This window comes from Rhinatrema bivittatum, chromosome 5, assembly GCF_901001135.1.
Source record: "Rhinatrema bivittatum chromosome 5, aRhiBiv1.1, whole genome shotgun sequence".
Taxonomy (NCBI): Eukaryota; Metazoa; Chordata; class Amphibia; order Gymnophiona; family Rhinatrematidae; genus Rhinatrema; species Rhinatrema bivittatum.
In genome coordinates this window covers 362,068,656-362,092,049 of record NC_042619.1, presented here as the reverse complement: position 1 = coordinate 362,092,049, position 23,394 = coordinate 362,068,656, and the positions used below count along the sequence as shown (strand labels likewise).

The 23,394-nt window shown below is 45.0% G+C and overlaps 1 protein-coding gene across 7 annotated transcripts in view; it reads right to left on the bottom strand.

The window, feature by feature from the left end:
* Nucleotides 1-23,394, bottom strand: part of DZIP1 (DAZ interacting zinc finger protein 1) — a 600,492-nt gene that overhangs the window by 336,604 nt on the left and 240,494 nt on the right. For 5 of the 7 annotated variants that reach the window (XM_029604725.1, XM_029604724.1, XM_029604720.1 and 2 more), the window contains exons 9-11: nucleotides 21,875-21,923; nucleotides 19,939-19,995; nucleotides 19,166-19,222 (exon numbers count right to left, since the gene is read on the bottom strand). In XM_029604725.1, the coding sequence (XP_029460585.1) occupies nucleotides 19,166-19,222; nucleotides 19,939-19,995; nucleotides 21,875-21,923 (163 nt within the window). The remainder of the gene's footprint in view (nucleotides 1-19,165; nucleotides 19,223-19,938; nucleotides 19,996-21,874; nucleotides 21,924-23,394) is intronic. The other 2 variants (XM_029604722.1, XM_029604723.1) reach the window with 1 other exon arrangement.

The following is a 23,394-nucleotide window of genomic DNA, read 5'->3' as shown; positions in this document are numbered from 1 at the left end:
TGAGGACTAACATCCTGCTTGTCCTGTGAGAAAAGTCCACACTGCCTGAAAAATCAGCTACCAGACCAAGGCACTCATCTGAGGGATCAAGGAAATCACCTCAGGAATTTTCAACTGGGGGAGGGACTATTTGGTATCACTGCAGGAGAGCAGGGCAAATTCATTCTCCTTTATTTCTCCTTTTCAAAGTAAAGCAATCCCCAGTAGGGAGATGAATGTCAACCATCTGCTGGAGATGGAGAATAATAGCAGCCTGTCACTGCAGGAGTATATATATACACTGTGATGACAGTTTGCTCTGTCTCCATCTGCTGGCAGAGGTGCATGACCCATTGATTCTGGATTCATCAAACCAGACTCTAGAAATTCCTTCATTCTGGGACCACAGAGGTTCTAACCTTTCTCCACTCTTAAGGAGGCAAAAAAATTCTGCACAAGCTCAGACAGTTGGGCTTCCAGAGGCTGAAAGACCCTTTTGCAGTGAATTTGGAGAAGAGGCATCCTCTTTACAATTCCAGATTGGTTCATCCCCACTAACTGCTGCCATGAGGAAAAAAACTGTTAATATGAAAAATCTAAGACTTTTTTTTGTTGTCAAAGATGACAATCTGGAGAGAATTAAAAATTGGCTGGATAGCCAGAGCAGGTTTACTGAATAAAAAATCATGGAACTGGCAAGGCAGAGATAAAACAAAAATAAAGGAAAATTGGTTCTTACCTGCTAATTTTCATTCCTCTAATACCACAGATCAGTCCAGATAAGTGGGGTTTGCCTCCCTACCAGCAGATGGGAGTCAGAGAAACAAACCTTTGAGGCATTGCTACATAACAGAAAGTGCTACCTGCAGTCCTCTCAGTATTGACCTGTACCCAAGTCAAGATATAACCCCCAAACCCCTTTCTCGGGCTAACAGGGAAAACTATAGGGTTGGAAACCCCCAAAAACTGAGCCCAAAACACTCCCAAAAACGAAATCTGAAAAACCCAAACCATGAGCAACCACTGCGCAAATACCTTGAAAAGCAAACCAACTTGAACCACCAGTTGGCAAAAAAAATAGTCTTTCTGCAGTGATGGGATGGGTCTCTGGAATGATCTGTGGTATTACAGGAATGAAAATTAGTAGGTAAGAACCAATTTTCCTTTCCTGAACATACCCAGATCAGTCCAGACAAGTGGGACGTACCAAAGCACCCCTAGACTGGGTGGGAACCCAAAAGAACCGCACGCAGAACTCACTCACCAAAGAACGCTTCTTCCTGCGCCCTCACGTGTTACGATCCTGCCGGTGGACCCCATCCTGTGGACAGGCTCTTCACCTAACCGTCCCGCTGCCGGAGGTCTCACTCTCCAGCCCGATGCCACCATCCCCGGGGCCTTGTCTGCGCGGCCGGATGCCGTCAATACCTCTCTTCGCGGCTTGTGAGCGACTGCCGCTGACTTCACCTTTGCGGCATAGTGCCACCGCCAGAACCTCCTCTTCTGTGGCCTGGAAGCCGCCGCTGCCCCCACCTGAGCAGCCTGTGTGCTGCACCGGGGCCTCCCTCATGGCGTGGAGCCACCATTCTCGTCCTCTCCGCGGACGCAGACTTCCTTCATCCTCTGGACTCTCCCTAGGTGCAGGCGCGTGCCTCTTCTGCAGCTTTAAAGAGCCAGTGGCGGGAAAAGCCCCGCGGCCCCAACCGATGATGTCATCAGTCTTCGCCTGGATCAGCCCTATAAAAGGGCTCTGCTTCTTTCCCTCAGGGCCTTCGGATCTGGTCTTCACAGTGGTCTGTGGTCTTCCTTCCAGTCCAGGTCCTCTGTGGTCTTCCTGTGTCTTGATGGCTCTTCGTTCCTTGCTCTTCATGTTCCTGGTCTCGGTCCTCGTTGGAGCACATTCGTCGCTTGTTCCTTGTTCCTGATGTTCCAGATGCCCTGATGTCCAGTGGTCTTGATGTTCCGTGTCCAGATATCCTGATGTTCCGATGTCCTGATGTTCCAGAAGCCCTGATGTCCAGTGGTCCTGATGTTCCATGTCCATACGTCCTGATGTTCCAATGTCCCAGCATCCAGATGTCCCTGATGTCCAATGTTCCTGTCCTGATTCAGTCATCCTCATCTCCAGTTCTTCGACCAGCTTCCAGATTCCTTTGTTCACCTTTCCTGGCATGCCACCGTCATGGTCCATGACCAGCCCATGGGGGGCTGTGTAGGGTGCCTCGTGGTACAAACCTACCTTCATGCCTGCAGCACAAGCCTCCGGAAGGCTCTTGTTTTTAATGCCAAGTTCCTGAGTCTTGAATCCTGAGTCTTGAATCCTGTCCCGGTCTTCGGAGTTCCTTGTGCCTGCTTCCGTCCATGCCCAAGGCTCTGCCAGAACCTGCTCTGCTTCTGTGTGGTCCGCGACCAGCCACAGGCGGCTGTGTAGGGCAGGCCTCGGTGCAGGCCTCTCCTGAATCTTCGTCATGTCCTGGCTTCAAGTTCCACTGCTTCGTCTGGAGTCTGCTTCACCTTTGGCGTGGTCCGCGACCAGCCATGTGCGGCTGTGTAGGGCGTGCTGTGATGCAGCACTCATCCAGTACTTTCTGTTGAATCCTGAATCCTTTCCTGAGACCTCCAAGTATCCTGAAACCTTGTCTGAGTCTTCTGAGTAACCTGAAACCTTGTCCATGTCTCAGAGTATCCTGAAACCTTGTCTGAGTCCTCCGAGTATCCTGAGTCTACATCTGAGTCTTCCAAGTTCCTTGAGTCCATGTCCGAGTCTTCCAAGAATCCTGAAACCTCGACTGAGTCTACCAAGTTCCTTGAGTTCTCGACTGAGTCTTCCCAGTTCCTGAGTTCCATGTCTCGTCTTGTTCCCGCCCTCAGCCTCTGTCTGGCCTCACGCACTCGTTGTTCCCAAGCAGCAGGTCCGGAAGAGCTATCGAGTGCCTGGAGGGCTACTTTCGAGACCAGCATTGCGTTGCTGGGTCTCACTGGTGCGTGTAGGTTCAGTGGAGGGCTGAACCTGCCCTGTTCCAGTTCCACATACGTTCCTTGCCTTGTCTTCAGTCCAGCTTTGTTCCTGCTCCACCTGTGCCGATACTCTCTCACCTCCCACGGTGTGCATCTTGAAGCTCCTCCCTGAGCCGTCCCGTGGTCCAAGGGATCACAATCTCCCTTGAGAAAGCGACTGCGCCTCTGCGCTCGCAACACACGTCCATGTGGTAATGTCTGGTGAAAGAACGCAACGAGAATCACACTGCAGCCCTACAAATCTCCTGAGGCAAAAGCAACTGACATTTTGTGCAGGAAGTGACTACTGACCTTATGGAGTATGCCTTCAGCCCTGCTAGAACTTGACAGCCCTTACAAATATAGGTTGTGCAAATAGCCGCATACAACCAACGAGAGATTGTAGCCTTAAAGGCCTTCTCTCCCTTCTTCCTGCCCCCATACAGGACAAACAGGTGATCAGAGCGCCGGACCTATTCGACAGCTCCAGATAAAGCAACAGAGTTCTCCTCACACCAAAAGATGCAAATCCCTGCTCCTAAGGGAATCCTTAGACCACTCCAGAAAAGGAGGAAGGTCTACCGATTGATTAACATGAAAGGAGGATACCTTAGCCCAAAAAGAGGGGACCTTCCGCAAGGAAACCGCATCATAGGAAATACTCAGAAAGGGATTCTTGCAAGACAGAGCCTGAAACTCTGAAACCTGTCTGGCCGAACAGAAGGCCACCAGGAACACTGCCTTCACAGTCAAAGCCTTCAGCGTTGCTCTCCTCAAAGGCTCAAACGTAGCCCCACACAAAACTCACAAGACCAAATTATGACTCCAAACTGAGCATAACTTCCAGACCGATGCTTGACCTCTTTAAGAAACAAATCACATCTTGACATAAGGCCAAGAATCTCACTCGCATTTGCCCCTAAGAGAGCCCAAAGCTGACACCTGAATGTGAATGGTACTATAGGCGAGACCCTTAGACAAGCCCTGTTGCACAAATTCCAAGATGAGAGGAACCTCCACTGACAGGAGATGCACCTGTCTCCGAAGTCACCAAGTCTCAAACGCTCTCCAGACTTGAATATACGCCAAAGTGGCAGGTCGACGAGCCTGGAGAAACATGGAGATAACCTGCTCCAAATAACCTTCCAGGCACAGCCGCCACCTCTCAAACGCCAAGCCATGTGACAAAAGTGATCCTCTCCATCCGAAAATATGGGTCCCTGATGCAGAAAATTTGGTAAATGGGCCAAAGACATCAGACCACCGCCAGATGAACCAGATCTGCAAACCACGGATACTGTGGCCACTCAGGTGCTACCAACACCACGGAACCGGGATGCACCTCTATACGCCTCTGAATTCGACCGACCAGAGGCCAAGGAGGAAAGACGAACAGTAGGATCCCTGAAGGTCAAGGGCACAATAGAGCATCCAGGCCCACCAAACCAACCTCTCTTCTGCGACTGAGAAAACTCTCTGTCTTTGCGTTCAACCGTGTCGCCATGAGGCCCAGCTGGGAACACCCCACCAGACACAAATGCAGTTCCAAGCCTTATGGGACAACTCCCATTTCCCCGGTTCCAGTTGCTGCCTGCTGAGGAAGTCTGCCTATACGTTTTCCATCCCTGCGACATGAGAGGCCACTATGCCTTTGAAATGACACTCTGCCCACACGAACAAATACCGTGTCTCCAGAGCTACCGCCCAACTATTCGTCCTGCCTTGATGGTTGATGTACACCACCGTTGTCGCATTGTCAGAAAACACGTGAACCTGCATCCATGGTGACCATCACTCAGGTCGGATGTTTCAGGTCTATTCCCTTCATCAGATTGCGCTGAGACAGCCATCAATAGACCGTAGATCTGGATTCTCGCAGCAGGGCAACAGCAGATGATATTGTCCCGACAAAGTGTACCACCTAGACAACAGAGCTTGCTGCAGAGGTCCCATGCACGCAAATGCCCATGGTGCTTTTCAATATATATATATATATATAAATGATCTGGAAAGGAATACGACGAGTGAGGTTATCAAATTTGCGGATGATATAAAATTATTCAGAGTAGTTAAATCACAAGCAGATTGTGATACATTACAGGAGGACCTTGCAAGACTGGAAGATTGGGCATCCAAATGGCAGATGAAATTTAATGTGGACAAGTGCAAGGTGTTGCATATAGGGAAAAATAAACCTTGCTGTAGTTACAGGATGTTAGGTTCCATATTAGGAGCTACCACCCAGGAAAAAGATCTAGGCATCGTAGTGAATAATACTTTAAAATTGTCGGCTCAGTGTGCTGCAGCAGTCAAAAAAGCAAACAGAATGTTAGGAATTATTAGGAAGGGAATGGTTAATAAAACGGAAAATGTCATAATGCCTCTATATCGCTCCATGGTGAGACCGCACCTGGAATACTGTGTACAATTCTGGTCACCACATCTCAAAAAAGATATAGTTGCAATGGAGAAGGAACAGAGAAGGGCAACCAAAATGATAAAGGGGATGGAACAGCTCCCCTATGAGGAAAGGCTGAAGAGGTTAGGGCTGTTCAGCTTGGAGAAGAGACGACTGAGAGGGGATATGATAGAGGTCTTTAAGATCATGAGAGGTCTTGAACGAGTAGATGTGAATTGGTTATTTACACTTTCGAATAATAGAAGACTAGGGGGCATTCCATGAAGTTAGCAAGTAGCACATTTAAGACTAATCGGAGAAAATTCTTTTTCACTCAACGCACAATAAAACTCTGGAATTTGTTGCCAGAGGATGTGGTTAGTGCAGTTAGTGTGGCTGAGTTCAAAAAAGATTTGGATAAGTTCTTGGAGGAGAAGTCCATTAACGGCTATTAATCAAATTTACTTAGGGAATAGCCACTGCTATTAATTGCATCAGTGGCATAGGATCTTCTTAGTGTTTGGGTAATTGCCAGGTTCTTGTGGCCTGGTTTGGCCTCTGTTGGAAACAGGATGCTGGGCTTGATGGACCCTTGATCTGACCCAGCATGGCAATTTCTTATGTTCTTATGAATCAAATCTAACGTGGATGCCATGGAACCGAGCACTTGAAAGGAATTCCAACTCCTTTGCAAAATAAGACGAAGCAGGCGTGTCACCTGTGCCTGCAACCTCCTCTCTCGGTCTTCCGACAAGAACACCCTGCCCTTCCTAGTATTGAATAGAGCCCCCAGACATCCAAGGATTGGGTCGGAACCAGATGGTTCTTTGACATATTTATGACCCAACCTAGTGATTGCAAGGTGTTCATCACCGCTGAAGCGACCTCTCACACTTCTCCTCCGGGACTTTGCTAGAATGAGCCAATCATCCAGGTATGGATGAACAAGAACTCTTTCCTTGTGTAGGGCCATAGCCACCACCACCATCATCTTGGTGAAGGTTTGTGGTGCCATCGCAAATCTGAAAGGAAGGGCCCGAAACTGAAAATGCTGACCCAGCACTATGAAACGAAGAAACGTCTGATGGGCCATCTGAATCGGAATACGAAGATACGCCTCTGTACAGTCCAAGGGCGCCAGGAACTCTCCTTTGTGGACTGCCGCTACAACTGTATGCAATGTCCCCCTATGAAACGCGGCACCCAAAGGGCCCTATTCACCTTCTGCAGGTCGAAAATGGGACAGAAGTTACCCTCCTTCTTGGGAACCATGAAGTAAATAGAGTACCTGCCCTACCCTTGTACATCCCTTCGCATGGGCATTATGGCACGTAGATCCAGTAACCTTTGCAGCATCCATCATACAGCCTCCTACTTGCTGTGAGACCATGTGAGACTCGAGAAAGGCCTCCCTAACTGGGCACAAAAATTTGAGAGCGCAGCAGTCTCTTATGACCTCTACTACCCAACGGTCCGAGGTAATCCTGATCCACTCCATGTAAAAACTGGACAAGCTGCCCCCTACGGCTTCTATGCAGGACACCATGGCTTGTGTTGACTTTCCACCACTGGCCCCTTGACCGGCAACTTCCCTGGAGCTTCTACGGTCTCCACAAAAGGATTGTTGGCGGTTGCCTGTCGGCTTCACAAACACGTTGGAAATGGTCCTACCAGACTGAAATCTCCTTGAATCCCTGAACCAGGTTGAAGGTGGGAACAACTTCTTACTAGCATGCTTATCCTCAGGCAGCCTGTTCCCCTTAGATTCTCCCAACATCTTCATCAGCTGATCCAATCCTCCCCAAAGAGCAGCTTTCCTTTGAAAGGGAGATTACACAGCTGAGCCTTCGACTACATGTCCGCTGACCAATTGCACAGCCATAAAAGTCTGCGGGCTGCCACCACCGAGACCATACTCCTGGCTGACATGCGAACCAAATCACAGAATGCATCAGCTACATAACCACCCCAGCCTCTAAATGAGCTGACTGCAAGGCACCATCTCCTGTCGAAGCCAGATATGGTGCTTTCTGAACCACACAGACAGGCCCTCTGCATCAAGTTGGCACAAACGGCAGCCCAAAGACTCAGTACAGGGACCTCAAGCATCCGCTTTAGGTGAATCTCCAACTTGCGTCCTGCACATCCTTCAAAACGGCAGCCCCACCACCAGGATGGTCGTCCTTTAAGTAACCGCCGACATAGCAGCATCCACCTTTGGTGCCCACAGTATCTCCAAAGTCTGCTTCATCAGGGGATATAGCTTCCCAACTTCCTGATCTTCTTAAGTAAGGGAAAGGCACTCGGGGCTGGCCCCTCACCCCCTCCCTATCAGACTCCTCCTGAGTCACTTTAACCCCCAATTCTCCAAGACCTGGGGAATAAAAGGGCATAGTTCCACTTTCTTAAATAAACGGACAACTCGAGAATCATTCCCCTCTGATATTTCATCTGGATGCGGGTCGTCCTTAGCTACATCCGGATCCACACCCGGTGCCACAGTCATGTCAGTGTCTGGAACCATCCCTGGTGGTCCAAAGGGACATCCTGCGGATCATCCATGGAGCCCCCTCATCCCTGGGGTCTACCTCCAACTCCGCCCAACGCAGTCCAAGACGATGCAGTAGATCCCCAGACCCACCTGTGGCCCTCTAAGGCTTCTTCGGCACAGACAGGGGAGGCCCAACTCTCACCCGCTTCCTCTTCGCCCCCTTCCTTGCCAGGAAGGCTTTATGCATCAAGAGGATAAATTTCAGCGAAAATCCTTCAGGGCCATCTGTCCCCTGCTCCAGGCTGTCATCAGAGTCCCCCCCCCTCATCAGAATACCCCTGAACCACAGGAAAAAACAGAGGAGGGGAATATATGAGTTCCCCAGTTAAAAAGGACTCCTTCCAGAAGCCCTCCATGGATCCATCCGTCTCATGGAGCCCCCTGGACCCCTCGGTCACTGACACTGGCGTCCCCCCCCCCCCCCCAAAGGGCGGGAAATCCGCTTCCCCCGGTGGGCCCCTGCTGTGGAAACCTCCTCTCCCGAAGCACAGCCAGGACAGAGGGAGCGAGAATTCAAGTGTGTAGACTCCAGCCCACACGAGTGGCACACTTCTCTGTAGGGTTCGGGCGCCATACCAAGTGCTCCTGCACCGATGGCCGCCCCACGGCCTACAAACACTGCCAGCCTCAATCGCCGCTCTGGCATGCGCCTTTTTTTTTCTTAACTAAGCTGCGCAGAAAAATCAGCCGGGCACCGCCACAGAAAAGGCTGCTGCTCTCTAGCCTCATCACAGCTGCCAGAGACACGCGGAAAAACAAATGCAGTCGCACCAACTGCTGCCGCCCCTCCTCCACTACAGGCATGGCCGCTAATGGTGCTCCCCCAGGGACACACGCAGACCAGCGCAGTAATTACCTGCTGTCTGCCAAGGCCTTCAGAACTCGCTGCCTCATGGCCATACCTTCTGACCCCCAGCCTTTCTGCTCCTTTTTTTTTTTTTTTTACTTTAAAATCACAGCTACAAAGGCAAAAAACACACACGGGGTACTTCCATGATTCCAGGGCCTTGCAGACAGAGGCCTTGGAGACCCTGAGGGAACCAGTCCCCTGGCTTTCAGGGCTCCCAGCACGATGCGGGTGAGCACAAGGCAGGGGTTCCCAACCCCCCCGGACACCCGGCACAACCTGAGGTATGGTCCACCAAAGAGCCTCAGGGAGCTTCCTCTGAAATTCTCCTACTTCAATTTCTCTTTTTCTCTTTCGTAACCTCAGACTGCAGGGTTGCACCTCCACCATCTGCTGAAGACAGAGAAATACTGAGGGGACTGCAGGCAGCATGTCATGTAGCAGTGCCTCAAAGTTTTATTTCTCTGACTCCATCTGCTGGTAGGGAGGCAAAACCCACTTGTCTGGACTGATCTGGGTATGTTCAGGAAAATGGGTTAAAATGCTAACATCTGACTAGGGGAAATTATAGGATACATAAGAAAGTTTTTGGTAGAAGAGTCAGATTAAGAAAAAGAAGAAAGATTTCTCTGAAAAAAATTTGCAGGCAGAACCATAGCCTATATGCATGGTGGACAAAGAGGGCGTTGAAGGGCCATCCAGTGCAGAACTGCTATATATAAGCACAGAATGATCATTGCCTTTGGAAAGACAACTTTATTTATTTATTTTTATTTATTTATTTAACGTCTCTTTTATACCGATATCCGTTCGCACATCGCATCGGTTTACAAAAAACAAAAACTTTTGGGCAGGGCCCTTACATATAACAGATAATTAGTGAACTAGGAAAAATACAATTAACTTTTGGGAGGAGCCCTTACATATAACAAAAATCAATGAGTAGATGCAATGAAATAAAATTGTAACCATAACTATATACATAGGAGTGCATAGTACAAAATCAGCGGACAATAGGCATTCATAATAATATATCAGTGGATAATTCACAGAGGAGTTTTAAGTAATGGGGGGTGACATGGGGTAGGCTTGTTGAAAGAGCCAGGTTTTCAGTTTTTTTTTTGAAAGTAGGGGTATATGTCTCCATGCGAATATCATGGGGCAGGGAGTTCCATATGGTGGGGCCGACAAGTGAAAAAGTTCTGTTTATAGTGGAGGAGAGTTTAAAAGATTTGATAGATTGGGCACGAAGTGTTCCTTGGAGGGCTGGGTGGGTAGGTCTCTTGGAGGTGCGGGGGAGGAGGGGGGGGTTGATCCAGTTGAGGTTAGAATTTAACAGACTCTTGTGTATGATGGAAAGTGCTTTATAAACTGCAAGTCCTCAAAAAACTAAAACCCCTCCTTTACTTCTCCGACTTCAGGCTAGTACTGCAATCCATCATATTATCGAAGCTTGACTATTGCAACTCCCTTCTGCTAGGTCTACCCATCAACACCATCAAACCATTACAGATGGTACAGAATTCCGCTGCTAGAATCCTCACAAGCTCTAACAAAAGGGATCATATCACCCCAATCCTTCGTAACCTACATTGGCTTCCTATTAAACACAGGATACTCTATAAGATACTCACAATCGTCCACAAAGCGACATACAAACTGGCCCCGATCATGTTAAGCTCTCAACTTCAACCGCATACATCTTTCAGACCAATTAGAAGCGCATACAAAGGAACACTGCAGGCCCCACAATTAAAATCATCATTGAGCAAATGAGCACTATCTTCAGCAGGCCCCCACCAGTGGAACGCGCTCCCCCCAGATCTAAGACTAGAACCCAGTCACCAAGATTTCAAAAAAAAAACTGAAGACCTGGCTTTTCCAACAAGCCTTCCCAGACTCTCAATGCTACTTAGACGGGAGGACTTCCTAAATACTAGGTATCCCCAAATCATGGACACCACACCAAGTCTTATTATCATGTCTTTGCAACTGTACAACAATCTCTGAGTCCAAAAGTTCACCATAATTTTATTGTATTTGTTATTGTAGCTTTAATATGTCATTATTTTTCTATGTTAAATAGTTTAACTATATATATAATATTTATTTATTACTATGTTAAATTGACATTGGTTATATTATTCCAACTGTTCTATGGTTCCATGTAAAGCCCCTTTCTCTTTTGGGCAGTTCATCGTTTTATGTAAACCGGAGTGATTTGTAGTTCTTACAAGAACTTCGGTCTATAAAAATTAAAAATAAATAAATAAATAAAATAAAGAATTCTTGACTGTATTGGGAGCCAGTGTAATTCGATTAGTGGGGGAGTGATGTGGTCTCTTTTTTTTGTATTTGTCAGTATCCGAGCGGCGGCATTTTGTAAAAGTTGTAATGGTTTGGTGTGTGTTGCAGGGATGCCAAGAAAGAGTGCATTACAGTAATCAATTTTAGATAAAATAATAGACTGGAGTACTGTACGGAAATCAGTGAAGTGTAGTAGGGGTCTGAGTTTCTTTATTGTTGGTAGCTTAAAATAGCAATCCTTTATGATGGATTTAATGAATGGTTTAAAAGTAAGGTGATTATCAATAATAACACCTAAATTGCGAGTGCGCGATGGGAAATTGGTGGATGAGTATGCAAGTGGGATATCTGGGAGCGGTTGCCTATTAGATATAATTAATAGTTCAGTCTTGTTGGAATTTAGAGCTAGGTGCATGTCATTTAGGAGTTGGTTGATGGAGGAAAGACAGGATTCCCAGTTTTGTAAAGCAGTTTGGATAGAGTCAGAGAACGGGAAGATGAGTTGTATAAATGCACCTGCACATCAAGCATAAATGAAATGCTTGATGTGCAGGTTAGTGAGGAGCGTGGTGAGGGGAATCATGTATATATTAAACAGCGTAGAGGAGAGTGAAGAACCTTGGGGCACACCTTGGGGAAGACTGATGGGATCAGATTCATTGTTGTCTACTAGGACAGTAAAAAAGCGATTTTGGAGATACGATTGAATCCAGGCGAGGGCATTGACAGTAATGCCAATACTCATGAGGATGTTGATGAGGACATCGTGATTGACTGTGTCGAACGCAGCCGAGATGTCAAGCATGGCGATCAGATAAGAGGATCCTGAGTCGGTTCCTCTGATAAGAGTATCGTGTAGGGAGAGGAGCAACGTTTCAGTACTTAAATGCTTCCTGAAACCATATTGGGTGGAAGGGAGGATGTTGTTTTGTTCAAGGTGATCGGAGAGGCGTGAATTAACTAGTTTTTCAAGAACTTTAGCTAGGAGGGGTAGGTTGGAAACCGGTCTGTAATTAGACAGGGTGGCGGGGTCAAGATTCGGTTTTTTGAGTAGCGGTTTCACTACTGCTTGATTGAGAAAATTAGGGACAATGCCATGCTCTAGAGAACAGTTGAGAATATTTGATAGAGGTTTGGCGATCACCTTGTGTATAGATAGTAGGAGTTTAGAAGGGATGGTTTCAGAGGGATGTGTTGAGGGTTTCATTTTCTTTAGTATGTTCTCTACTTCTAGGGAGGATGAGGATTCAAAAGAGGAGAGGGAGACTGAAGAGTTGATAGTGGGAAGACAGATATTGAGGTTGGTGTGCGAGAATTGTGCCGTGATGGAGGATACCTTGTTTTTAAAAAATTGTGCTAACTCGTTGCAACGATTTTTAGAGGCGTTAGCTGGTTGTTGTGTGTGTGTGGGAGAGGTCAGGTCAGCAACCATAGCGAAAAGGGCCTTGGGGTTATACTGCAGACCATTTATTTTTTTGGCGTAGTATTCACGTTTAGATTGTAGGATGGAAATTCTATATTCGTGCATACGTTGATAGTAGAGAGTTTTGGTTGAAGGGGATTGGTGTTTGCGCCAGGACCTTTCCGCAGCTCTGAGTTGGATTTTAAGATTTCTGAGGACAGGTGTGTACCAGGGTTTCCTATTTTTACGGTTCGGGTTGACAATTTTTGTTATTAGGGGCAATGTTTATTGGCAATGCTAAGGGTGAGGTTAACCCAGGTAGAGAAGGCGTTATCTGGGGATGATAGGTCAATTTGCTTGTCTATGTCTGAGCATGCTTGTGTGATGGTTTCTACATTGCAGGATTTGCGAAATTTGAAAGATATGGGCTGACGGGGCACGGAAATGGAACTTTGAGGAAGTGTAAGTTTCGTCTTGATCAGGGAATGATCAGACCAAGGTACTGCCATACATAATGGAGGATTGGTTATGCTGATGGGGGAGTTGATGAATATCAGATCAAGGGTGTGGCCAGCTTTGTGTGTGGAAGCGTTCACTATCTGTTGGAAACCCATAGCTTCGAGTGAGGAAAGGAAAGCTTCACAGGCAGGGGATTGTGGTGAGGTATCCACGTGTAAATTAAAATCTCCTAGGAGAATCGTGGGTACGTCAGGTGATAGTGTGTTAGCAAAGAATTCAATAAGGGGTGATGAATCTTTCTCTAGGAGACGGGGGGGGGGGGGGGGGGGGGGGGTATAAATGAGACACAGTTGGAGTGATTTTGATTTGAAGAAGCCAATTTCGTATTGATATGGAATATCACATTTCTGGGACAACGTTGGAGGTCCTTTTTTACAGCCAGGAGTATGCCGCCTCCTCTCTTCTTTTTCCGCGGGATTGAGAAAACATCGTAGTTGTCTAAGGGTAGTTGGTTGATGAGGGGAGTGTCATGTTGTTTGAACCAGGTTTCAGTGACAGCGCATATTTCTGGTTTGGAATCAGTGAAAATGTCATGTAGAAGATGGGTTTTCTTTTGAAGAGATTGTGCGTTGAAAAGAATAATCGAAATGAGAGAGAGGCTGATAGCTTGAATGCGAGTGATGGTGTGTATAGGGATAAGTCTTCTTTTGTTGTGAGGGGTTTTATGGTGTGTGGTTTGATGTGTGGATGAGAGGGAGACATGTGTGGATGAAAGGGAGACATATGGGTGGAATCCTGTTTGATATGTTAAGGCGCAATCTCCGAGAAAAGGAGGCATTGTTGCACTACAGTGTAAAGCGGGTAGCAGGGATTAGGCGAATATAGATATGAATGCAAAAAACAAGATGCAAAATACAGGTATGAATACAGGTAAGAATACCGGTATGAATGCAAAATACAAGGTACCAATAAAATGCACTTTACAAACAGGCTAAAGTATACAGTAGGATATACAGATTTTGTATAGTGGTGACAGAAGGTGTCACAATTTTAGGGTGTCTGGAGAACCACGCAAGTTAATTAGTGGCTGACTGAGGTGCAAAAGTGGTACATAGCAAGACTAGAATGATAGGTCTTAGGAAGGAGCAATTAATGTGTTAACCTAACTTTCGAAGGAGGAGGGATGATAGGAATGGTTCAGAGGATTAGGTAGCATACGTATTTAGCAACAAGGGATGGGAGACAATTCAAGGATATATCTTTCATAAATTCAAAATGCCATTCAAGAATGGTTGGTCTTAGATACATCACCAGTAGTACTGTTTAGCCTAGGTTTGCTTGGGCTGGTCATCCAGGAGCTTTGCTGCCATTTCTGGAAAAAGGTGCGTGGCAAAAACGTTGGCAATGCCTGCAAAAGATCAAAGACCGCCTGGACACAGTCACGAAATCCTTCTGGGCTGTCTGACGGGGCTGCTCAAAGGGGCAGGCCCCTTTGATAATAATAAATAAATAAATAAATGTAGTCCTCACATATGGGTGACATCAGTAATGGAGCCCTATGTACGGAAAACTTCTTTCAAAGTTTCTATGAAACATTTGACTGGCACCAGAGTGCCTACTGAGCATGCCCAGCATGCCATGATATTCCTGGCTACAGGGGTCTCCCTTCAGTCTGTTTTGTAGCAATTAGCGTTAGCCAAAAAATAAAATAATAAAACGTATCGGACCCAACTCCGCGGGGTGGCGGGTGGGTTTCGTGAGGACTACACATCCTGCTGTCCTGGGATAACACCTATTACAAGGTAAGCAATTTTGCTTTATCCCAGGACAAGGAAAGGTAGGCCTTTGAGCAAGTTGGACATTGATGTCCACCAGAGAAGGGAAGAACTCAGATCTGATGTTATCTGAATGGGAGTGGACAACGGCTGAATGGCCTGAATCCATTGAGATTTGAGTGTCCATTGCAGTAGTCTCATGGTCAGTCTGGCCATGGGAGTTACATGAACTGTGGAGGCCATGTGTCCCAGTATGGTGAGGCACTGATGAGCTGTAACTCGAGAGTGATTGCGAAACGAGTGCGTCAGGAGGACGAGTGTTTGAGCACGGTCTTTTGGAAGAAAAGCTTTTGCTATGACTGTGTTTAAATCTGCACCTATGAATTGTAGTAGGTGAGATGGTGTGAGGTGGGATTTCTGGTAGTTGATGAGAAATCCCAAGGAGTGAAGTAACTGGACTGTGAGCTTGAGGGATTTGAGAGCTCCTTCTTGTGTTGTACTCTTGATGAGCCAATCGTCCAGATAAGGGAATACATGCACTCTTTGTTTGTGAAGATGTGCCACCGCCACTGCAAGGCACTTTGTGAATACTCGAGGTGCTGAGGCAAGGTCGAATGGTAGCACTCTGTATTGAAAGTGTTGTCATTCGATCAGAAATCGCAGGTACTGGCGATGAGGAGGAAAGATGGGAATGTGAGCATAGGCGACTTGAAGATCCAGAGAGCAGAGCCAATCCCCTTTTTGAAGAAGAGGTAGCATGGTGCCTAACGATACCATCCTGAATTTTTCTTTTTTGAGAAACTTGTTGAGATTTCTGAGGTCTAGGATAGGACGTAGACTTCCGGTTTTCTTTGGAATGAGGAAATATCGGGAGTAGAATCCTCTGCCCCACTGAGGCCTGGGAACTGGTTCTATGGCCCTGGTTCTCAGAAGGGTGGATAATTCTGCTTGTAGGATGTTTGAGTGATGGTTCACTGTCCAAGATGAAAGAGGAGGATTGTCGTTTGGTACAGTGAGAAAATCCAATCGGTACCCTTGAGATGTAATTGAGAGTACCCATTGGTCTGTTGTGATGGAGGTCCAAGTGTGATGGTAATAAGCTATGCGCCCTCCGACTGGTAAGTGTGGAAGAGGATTTTGGTAGGGGCTTCTGCTCTCTGGTTGAACTTCAAAAGCCTGAAGTAGACGTAGTCTGGGCAGGCGGTTGGGGCCTAGTAGGCCTTTGGCGGACTTGAGAACTCTGAGTGGGGCGTGGTTGCCTGGCTCGGCCTGCTGGAGGATAGTAATGCCGAGGGCAATAGTAAGGTCTCCTTATGTCTCTTCTAGGAGGCCTCCTAGAAGATTGATGTGTGTCCTGAGGAATTAGAGAAAGTTGCTTCAGGGTTTCAGTATGGTCTTTGATGGTCGCCACCGCCTCCTTGACCTTGTCTCCAAAAAGGTTTTCACCAAGACAAGGTAGGTCGGCCAATCTTTCTTGGACTTCTGGCCTTAGTTCAGAAGATTTTAACCAGGCCCATCTGCGAGCCGTAATACCTGAGGCTGATAACCGGGAAGCCGTCTCGAAAGTGTCATATGTGGCACGCACTTCGTGCTTGCCCGCTTCTAGGCCTTTGTGCACGAGATTTAAGAAACCCTCTTGGAACTGTTCTGGAAGTTCTTGAGTGAGACCTTCTACCTGTTTCCATAAATTGCGCTGGTACTGGTTCATGAATAGTTGGTAAGAGTTAATTCTGGAAACCAGCATTGCACCTTGAAAAATGTTTCTGCCCAGACTGTCCAGGAAATGACTGTCTTTTCCTGGAGGTGTGGAAGCATGTGATTTAAGCCTCTTGGCCTTCTTTTGGGCTGATTCAACTACCACCAATTGGGGTGGTAGTTGAGATTTTTGAAAGCCGGGTATGGGTTGGACGAGATATGTGGCATCTGCTCGTTTGTTAACTGCCGCCACTGATCCAGGGTGTTCCCACATCCGGTACATTAGCTCTTGAAGAACTTCATGTACTGGAATAGCTAATATCTCTTTAGGAGGATCAACGAATTGTAGCACCTCCAAAGTTTTCTGCCTGGTATCCAGCTCAGAAAGAAGTGAGAATGGTATGGTTTCTGACATATCTTTAATGAAGTTAGAGAAGGAAAGATCCTCCGGTGGTGATTTCCTTCTATCTTCTGGTGGTGAAGGTTGAGATAAGATATCTTCATCAGATGAGACATCTTCTCCGGAGTCAGTACCAGTGTCCACTGGGTGACCTGATGGTCCAAGAGGTTTGAAGGGAATGCCAGGCAGCTGTGGTGATTTTGGCCTCACAGGTGGAATAACGCCCGATGGACCAGGTAATGGCTCTGAAAAAGTATCCTGATCCAGATCATGAGGTGTACCAGAGAAAACCTGGATTAAAGAGTCCAATTTGTCCATTAAAGGCTGGAATATGGAAACTTCCTGTCCTGGCATCGATGGAATCATCGGTGCTGGCATGGGCATGGGCATCGATGGCATCGAAGGTCCCTGCGTAGGAATAGGTAAAATCGGCATCGACGGCATCGATGGTGTTCTTGATGGAATGGTGGGAACCGGCATCGAGGATACCGGTGCCGGAACAGGCGGTGTCATCGGTGTCGGGAGCGATATCCCTGTCGATACCGGAATCAGTGTCGATGGCATCGCTGGCGTAGAAGGTTGAGGCCTTGGTATCGCCTCGAGGAATGCTTCCCGTACCGCTTAACGTATGTATACATCAAGTTCCGCCCGCATGGATGGTGAGAACAGAGCACCCATGGGGGGAGGCGGTATTGGCGATGCCGGTACCTCCTCAGAGCCCTGAGAAGGTACGGTTCCCTGCGCCGGAATCGGCGGGGATCGCCCTGTCGATGGCTCCGAAGCCTGAACCTCGAGCCGAGGTTTCTTAGTTGTCAATCCGACGTCTGTCGATGGCTCACCGGGAATCGTGGCAGTAGTCGCCGTATGCGGCCTACGATGCCGATGCTTCTCCTTTTCCCGGGCTTTCTCACTACCTGATGTCGACGCCCTTGACGATGGAGAGGGGGAGGAAAGAGGGGCATCTCCCGACTCACCTGGTAGACGCTTTTTAAACACCACCTTTCGAATCGACCCAGCCGGAGACGATTGTGCTGACGAAGATGGTGCGGGCAAAAGCTGTATTTTGAACAATTGTTCCATTTTTTCGAGATGAAGGCGACGGCCTTTTGATGTCATGGTGGCACATAAGGGACAAGCCTTAACATCATGATCCTGACCCAGACAGAGGACACAATCCTGGTGAGGGTCGGTAATGGACATGTTCCTAGTGCATTTAGGGCACTTTTTAATCCCCGTAGCCATTGTGGGCCGGACAGCCGTCGACGACCGATGACTAGGGAGTAAAAATCGGATGAAAAAACGGAACGGAACCGCAAAAGAAGGTAAAACTTACCACAATGGTTATACTAAGGGGAGACCCTTGCGGTAGAAGTTTTCTAAATTTTTTTGAAGTTTTAAAGTTGTGGAGAATTCTCCACAGGACTCCTAGAAACCGCGAGGCTAACTGCTCCGCGGAAAAAAGAAGACTGAAGGGAGACCCCTGTGGCCAGGAATATCATGGCATGCTGGGCATGCTCAGTAGGCACTCTGGTGCCAGTCAAAAGTTTCATAGAAACTTTGAAAGAAGTTTTCCATACATAGGGCTCCATTACTGATGTCACCCATATGTGAGGACTAGCATCCTGCTTATCCTGGGATAATTAAATGTACTGTAAACTCAAATTGATAATGAGAAACATTAAAGGTCCAATTCTAGTGCATGAAAAGTCAAAGATCTGTGCTAGTTCAAATAGCCAAAATGGATCACCATGGACTAAATCTTTCATAGAACTGAGGAGCTGGTTTGGACAAAGGATCTGAAAGCATTATTTATTTCCTGTTTATCTAAAATAGAAATAACTTTCAAAAGATAATAGATGCCTAGTCATAAAAATACATATTCCTAAAACAGTAGATAGTGTTTCGAACAAACTGTATAAGAACAAACTCATTCCCAGAAGACTGACACTGCTAGTTTAAAATGAAGGAAGGGCTAGCAAACCAATCACCTGAAAAACAAATTTCAAATATCTTTTACAGTACACATTCTTGGATCAATTCAATTTGTATATTATTTTCAGGACGTCAGTAAAGGTTCTATTCCATGGCTTAACTAATGCTTATTGGAATTGTATGTATATGAGGATGCAAAGGATCAGATTTTTAGACAATAAATAACCATAGAAGCAAACATATTGTCACTAATTTCAACTTAACAATTCATCCCAAATTACTTCTTAGCTTTTTCAGTTACCAGTTCTATGAGAAGAGTCTTTATGAAACAGTTTTTGAGAAAACCATCATACACACAAATCCTCAATAAGTTTAATAATTCATTACTGATAGCATAAACTTTAGCTTGATATTGAAACCTACCACGTGTGAATGATGCACTAGATTTTGATTCCACAGGCAGCACTGTTGGGACAGCCACTGAAATAGAACACAAAAATTCCCATTGTACAATTACAAAAAGATATATTGACACCTAAAGCTATTATATAGAAACTCAGTAGGTCACATCTAAAGAAGGGACCAGTGGTGGTCTCGAAAGCTCACGTACTACAGCATCTTTTTTTGTTGGTCCTTTAAAGGTTTTAATTTTTTTTTGTGTAATTTTATTTAGCTCATGCCTTTTCACTGGTAGCTCAAGGGCTTATGTTCTAAGGAAGTAATTTTCAAAGGAGTTACACGTGTATATGTAACATACTATCATAGCAATTTTCAAAAGCCCATTTTTATGCTTAAAGTGCACTTATGCATGTAAAACCTATTGACAATTCAATGGTATATATTGTAGGAATTTTCAAAAGCCCACTTACACAGGTAAAGTGCATTTACATGTATAAAACCCAGTTTTAAGCATGTAAATCCTTTTGAAAATTACACCTTAAGGCCTGATTAACTAAGGCTTTTGCCCCATTCTATGTCTATGGGAAAATGATTAGTAAATGATTCCCTAAATTTGTACTTAAGGCAATGGAGAGTGAAGTGACTTGCCTAAGGTCACAAGGTGAATCAGTCAGATTTGAACCCTGGCTTCCCTGGTTCTCAGCCTGCTGCTGTAACCATCAGGTCTCTCTCTTCTACTCCATAGGTATCAGGCTAACAACATTGCTATAACTACCACAGCTGCACTACAAACTTACAACATGTAGTTGATGCACTTGATTTTGACTCAATATGCTGTACTGTTGGGACAGTCACTACAATAGAATGCATAATTAGAAAAAAGTTATTAATCAAATTTTTAGTGCCAACAGTAACACATACCAACCTAAGATATACAAAGCTACAGGAAAAACAGAATTATAATTTGTACATTTCCTGGGACAAAATCTAGCATGTGATTAACATTTTACTATACAGTTCTAATGTTTAAGAAATATTAGTTTGACAATTAGATCAGTAATGACTGGTTTAATAAGGTACTATATATAATGAAAATTCTCTCTCATCACACACCGTACAGCTTCATATTTGAAAAATTTGAAAGATGACAAGGTTTGCTGAGTCCAGCTCTCTTGCAATAATCACTTAATTCAGAAACATGTAGTACAGTTCATCAATCGGAAGAAAGCATGCATGGAATTTGTATGATTAAGACCAGTCTAACTGAAGGGCTGATAGCTTCCAAAACAGAAGACAAAGTACTGCACCATTATTATCCTGGTAACTTGGGTATATTTAAAAACTGAGATACCAGAATGTATTCATAAGAACAGAAGATTTGCCATACTGGATCAGCCAAAGGTCCATCAAGCCCAGTATACTGTTTCCAATAGTGGCCAAGCCAGGTCATAAGTACCTGGCAGAATCCCAAGGGTAGATATATTCCAAGCTGCTTATCTCAAGTATAAGCAGTGGATTTCTGCAACTCTAACTTAATAATGTTTATGGACTTTTTCTCTAGGAACTTGTCCAAACCTTTTTTAAATGCAGCTCCACTAACATCTTTCATCACATCCTCTGGCAACGAATTCTAGAGCTTAATTATCCATTGAGCAAAACAATATTTTCTCTTACTAGTTTTAAATGTATTACCCAGTAACTTCATTGTGTGTCCCCTGGTCTTTGCAATTTTCGAAAGAGTAAACAACAGATTAACGTTTACTTGTTCTGTTCCACTCATTATTTTATAGATCTCTATCATATCTCCCCTCAGCTGTCTTCTCCAAGCTGAAGAGTCCTAACATTTCAGCCTTTCTTCATAAGGTTATTGTTCCATCCCCTTTATGATTTTGGTTGCCCTTCTCTGTTCCTTTTCTAATTCTGCTATATCTTTCTTGAGATGTGGAAACCAGAACTGCATGCAATACTCAAGATGAGATTGCACCATGAAGCAGTATAGAGGCATTATAATATTCTCTGTTTTATTCTCCATTCCTTTCCTAATAATCCCTAGCATTCTATTTGCTTTCTTGGTTGCTGCTGCACGCTGTGCAGAAGATTTCAATGTATTTTCAACAATGACACCTAGATCCTTTTCCTGAGTGGTGACACCTAATGTGGAACCTTGTATTATGTAGCTATAATTTTGGTTACTCTTCCCTAAGTGCATTACTTTGCACTTGTCCACATTAAATTTAATTTGCCATTTGCATGCCCAGTCTCCCTGTTTCGCAATATCCCCTTGCAATTTCTCACAATCCTCTTGCGATTTAACAACTTTGAATAATTTTGTGATCACCTCATTTGCTGTTCCAATTTGCAAGTTTTATATAAATATATTAAAAAGCAGTGGACTCTTATCCCATGACTTTTTAATTTCCTAAGAAATTAATGAATTACTTTGTTAAATGCTTTCTAGAAATTCAGATACACTAAATCAACTAGCTCACCTTTATATACATGTTTATGTCCTCAAAAAAATGTAGTAAGTTTGTGAGGTAAGACTTCCCTTGGCTTAAACCATGTTGGCTTTGGGACTAGAATCCAAGAGAGCTTTCTAAACTTTGGAACTAGAATCCATTAATAACGTAAGCTCTCTAAGCTCACAAGACACAATTCTTTAAAGTATTAAAAAAAAACTCTCATAAAAGACTACCTTATTTTTGTTTGGCACTTAGGTTTATTTTTGCTTACCAGGAAATCGTCTGAAACTTCCTGAATGTTTTATAGAAAGTTCCGCCATCTGAAATTCAATAAAATTAGCCATGATGTTATAATCAAATACACATACCAATTCAAACAACTCTTTAGATGCACTAAAAAGTACTGTATAAAAACCTTTTTACTAATTTGGAAAATGCCAGAGTAGATCAGGGATATAGCTAATTGATCCCAATGACTGTATATACTGTTTATTTTATTTATTTGAAGAGTTTATAAACCGTTATTCGGGAAGCCATCATAACGGTTTACAAAGTGAATAAATTTAACAAAGAGGTTTTGAAATATCATAACATGTTGTAATTACAATAATAAACATAACCAAGTAAGTCTCTGAAGATATAAGGTTGAATGTGGAGGGAGGTTATTATGGATGATAATTAAGGTTATGGGTTCATTTGAGAGTTGGTCTGTGTAGAAGATTGTGGATCCATGAAGAATTTACAAAACAGTAAAGTTTTTAGGTCTTTTTTGAAGGTTTTGATATTGTGTTGAGATCTTAGGTCTTCAGGTAGTGTGTTCCAAAGATTAGGGGAGGCGATGGAGAAGGCTCTCTCTCTTGTTGTTGTTAGATGAGCATCTTTGACAGTGGGGATAGATAAGAGGTTTGAATTGCTGGATCGTAGGTTTCTTGAGGAGTTTTGAAGAGTTATGTTAAGGGTGTTAAGTCCTTGATGATCATTGTTAAGGACTTTATGGATGATAGTCATGGATTTGTAAGCGATTCGTGCAGTGATAGGGAGCCAGTGAAGAGAGGATAAGATGGGCGTAATATGGTCATTTCTTTTTTTTCCAGTTAGGACTCTAGCAGCAGAGTTCTGAAGTATTTCAAGTGGTTTGAGGGATGAGAAGGGTATACCAATTAGAAGGGAGTTACAATAGTCGAAGGTGGAGAAGATAAGTATTTGAAGTACAGTTCTGAAATCATCAGTGTTGAGAAATGGTTTTAAATGCCTTAGGGTTAGGAGTCTGTGGTAACCCTCCTTGGTTTTGTTTGATATGTGGTTCTAAATATCTAAATATATTTAGATTTATATTCCACTTTTTGCACTTTTTTCAGCACTTCAAAGTGGATTACATTCAGGTACTGTAGCTATTTCCCTATCCCCAGAGGGCTTACAATCTAAGGGGCAGATTTTAAAAGGGTTACGCGCAAAAGTTACGCTTCGGGCAGGCGTAACTTTTGCAATAAAGCTAGGGGGGTATAGATAGGGCTGGGGGGTGGGTTAGGTAGGGGAAGGGAGGGGAAGGGAGGGGAAAGTTGGGGGAGGTGAGGAGGGGAGGGGGAAGGGAGGGGAAGGTGGGGGCTCGGCGCGCGCAAGGTGCACAAATGTGCATCCCCTTGCGCGTGCCGACCCCGGATTTTAAAAGATACGCGCGGCTACGCGCGTATCTATTGAAATCTGGCGTACCTTTGTTTGCGCCTGGTGAGCGAACAAAAGTACGCGCTCATGCTTTTTTTTTAAAAATGTACCCCTAAGTTTGTACCTGAG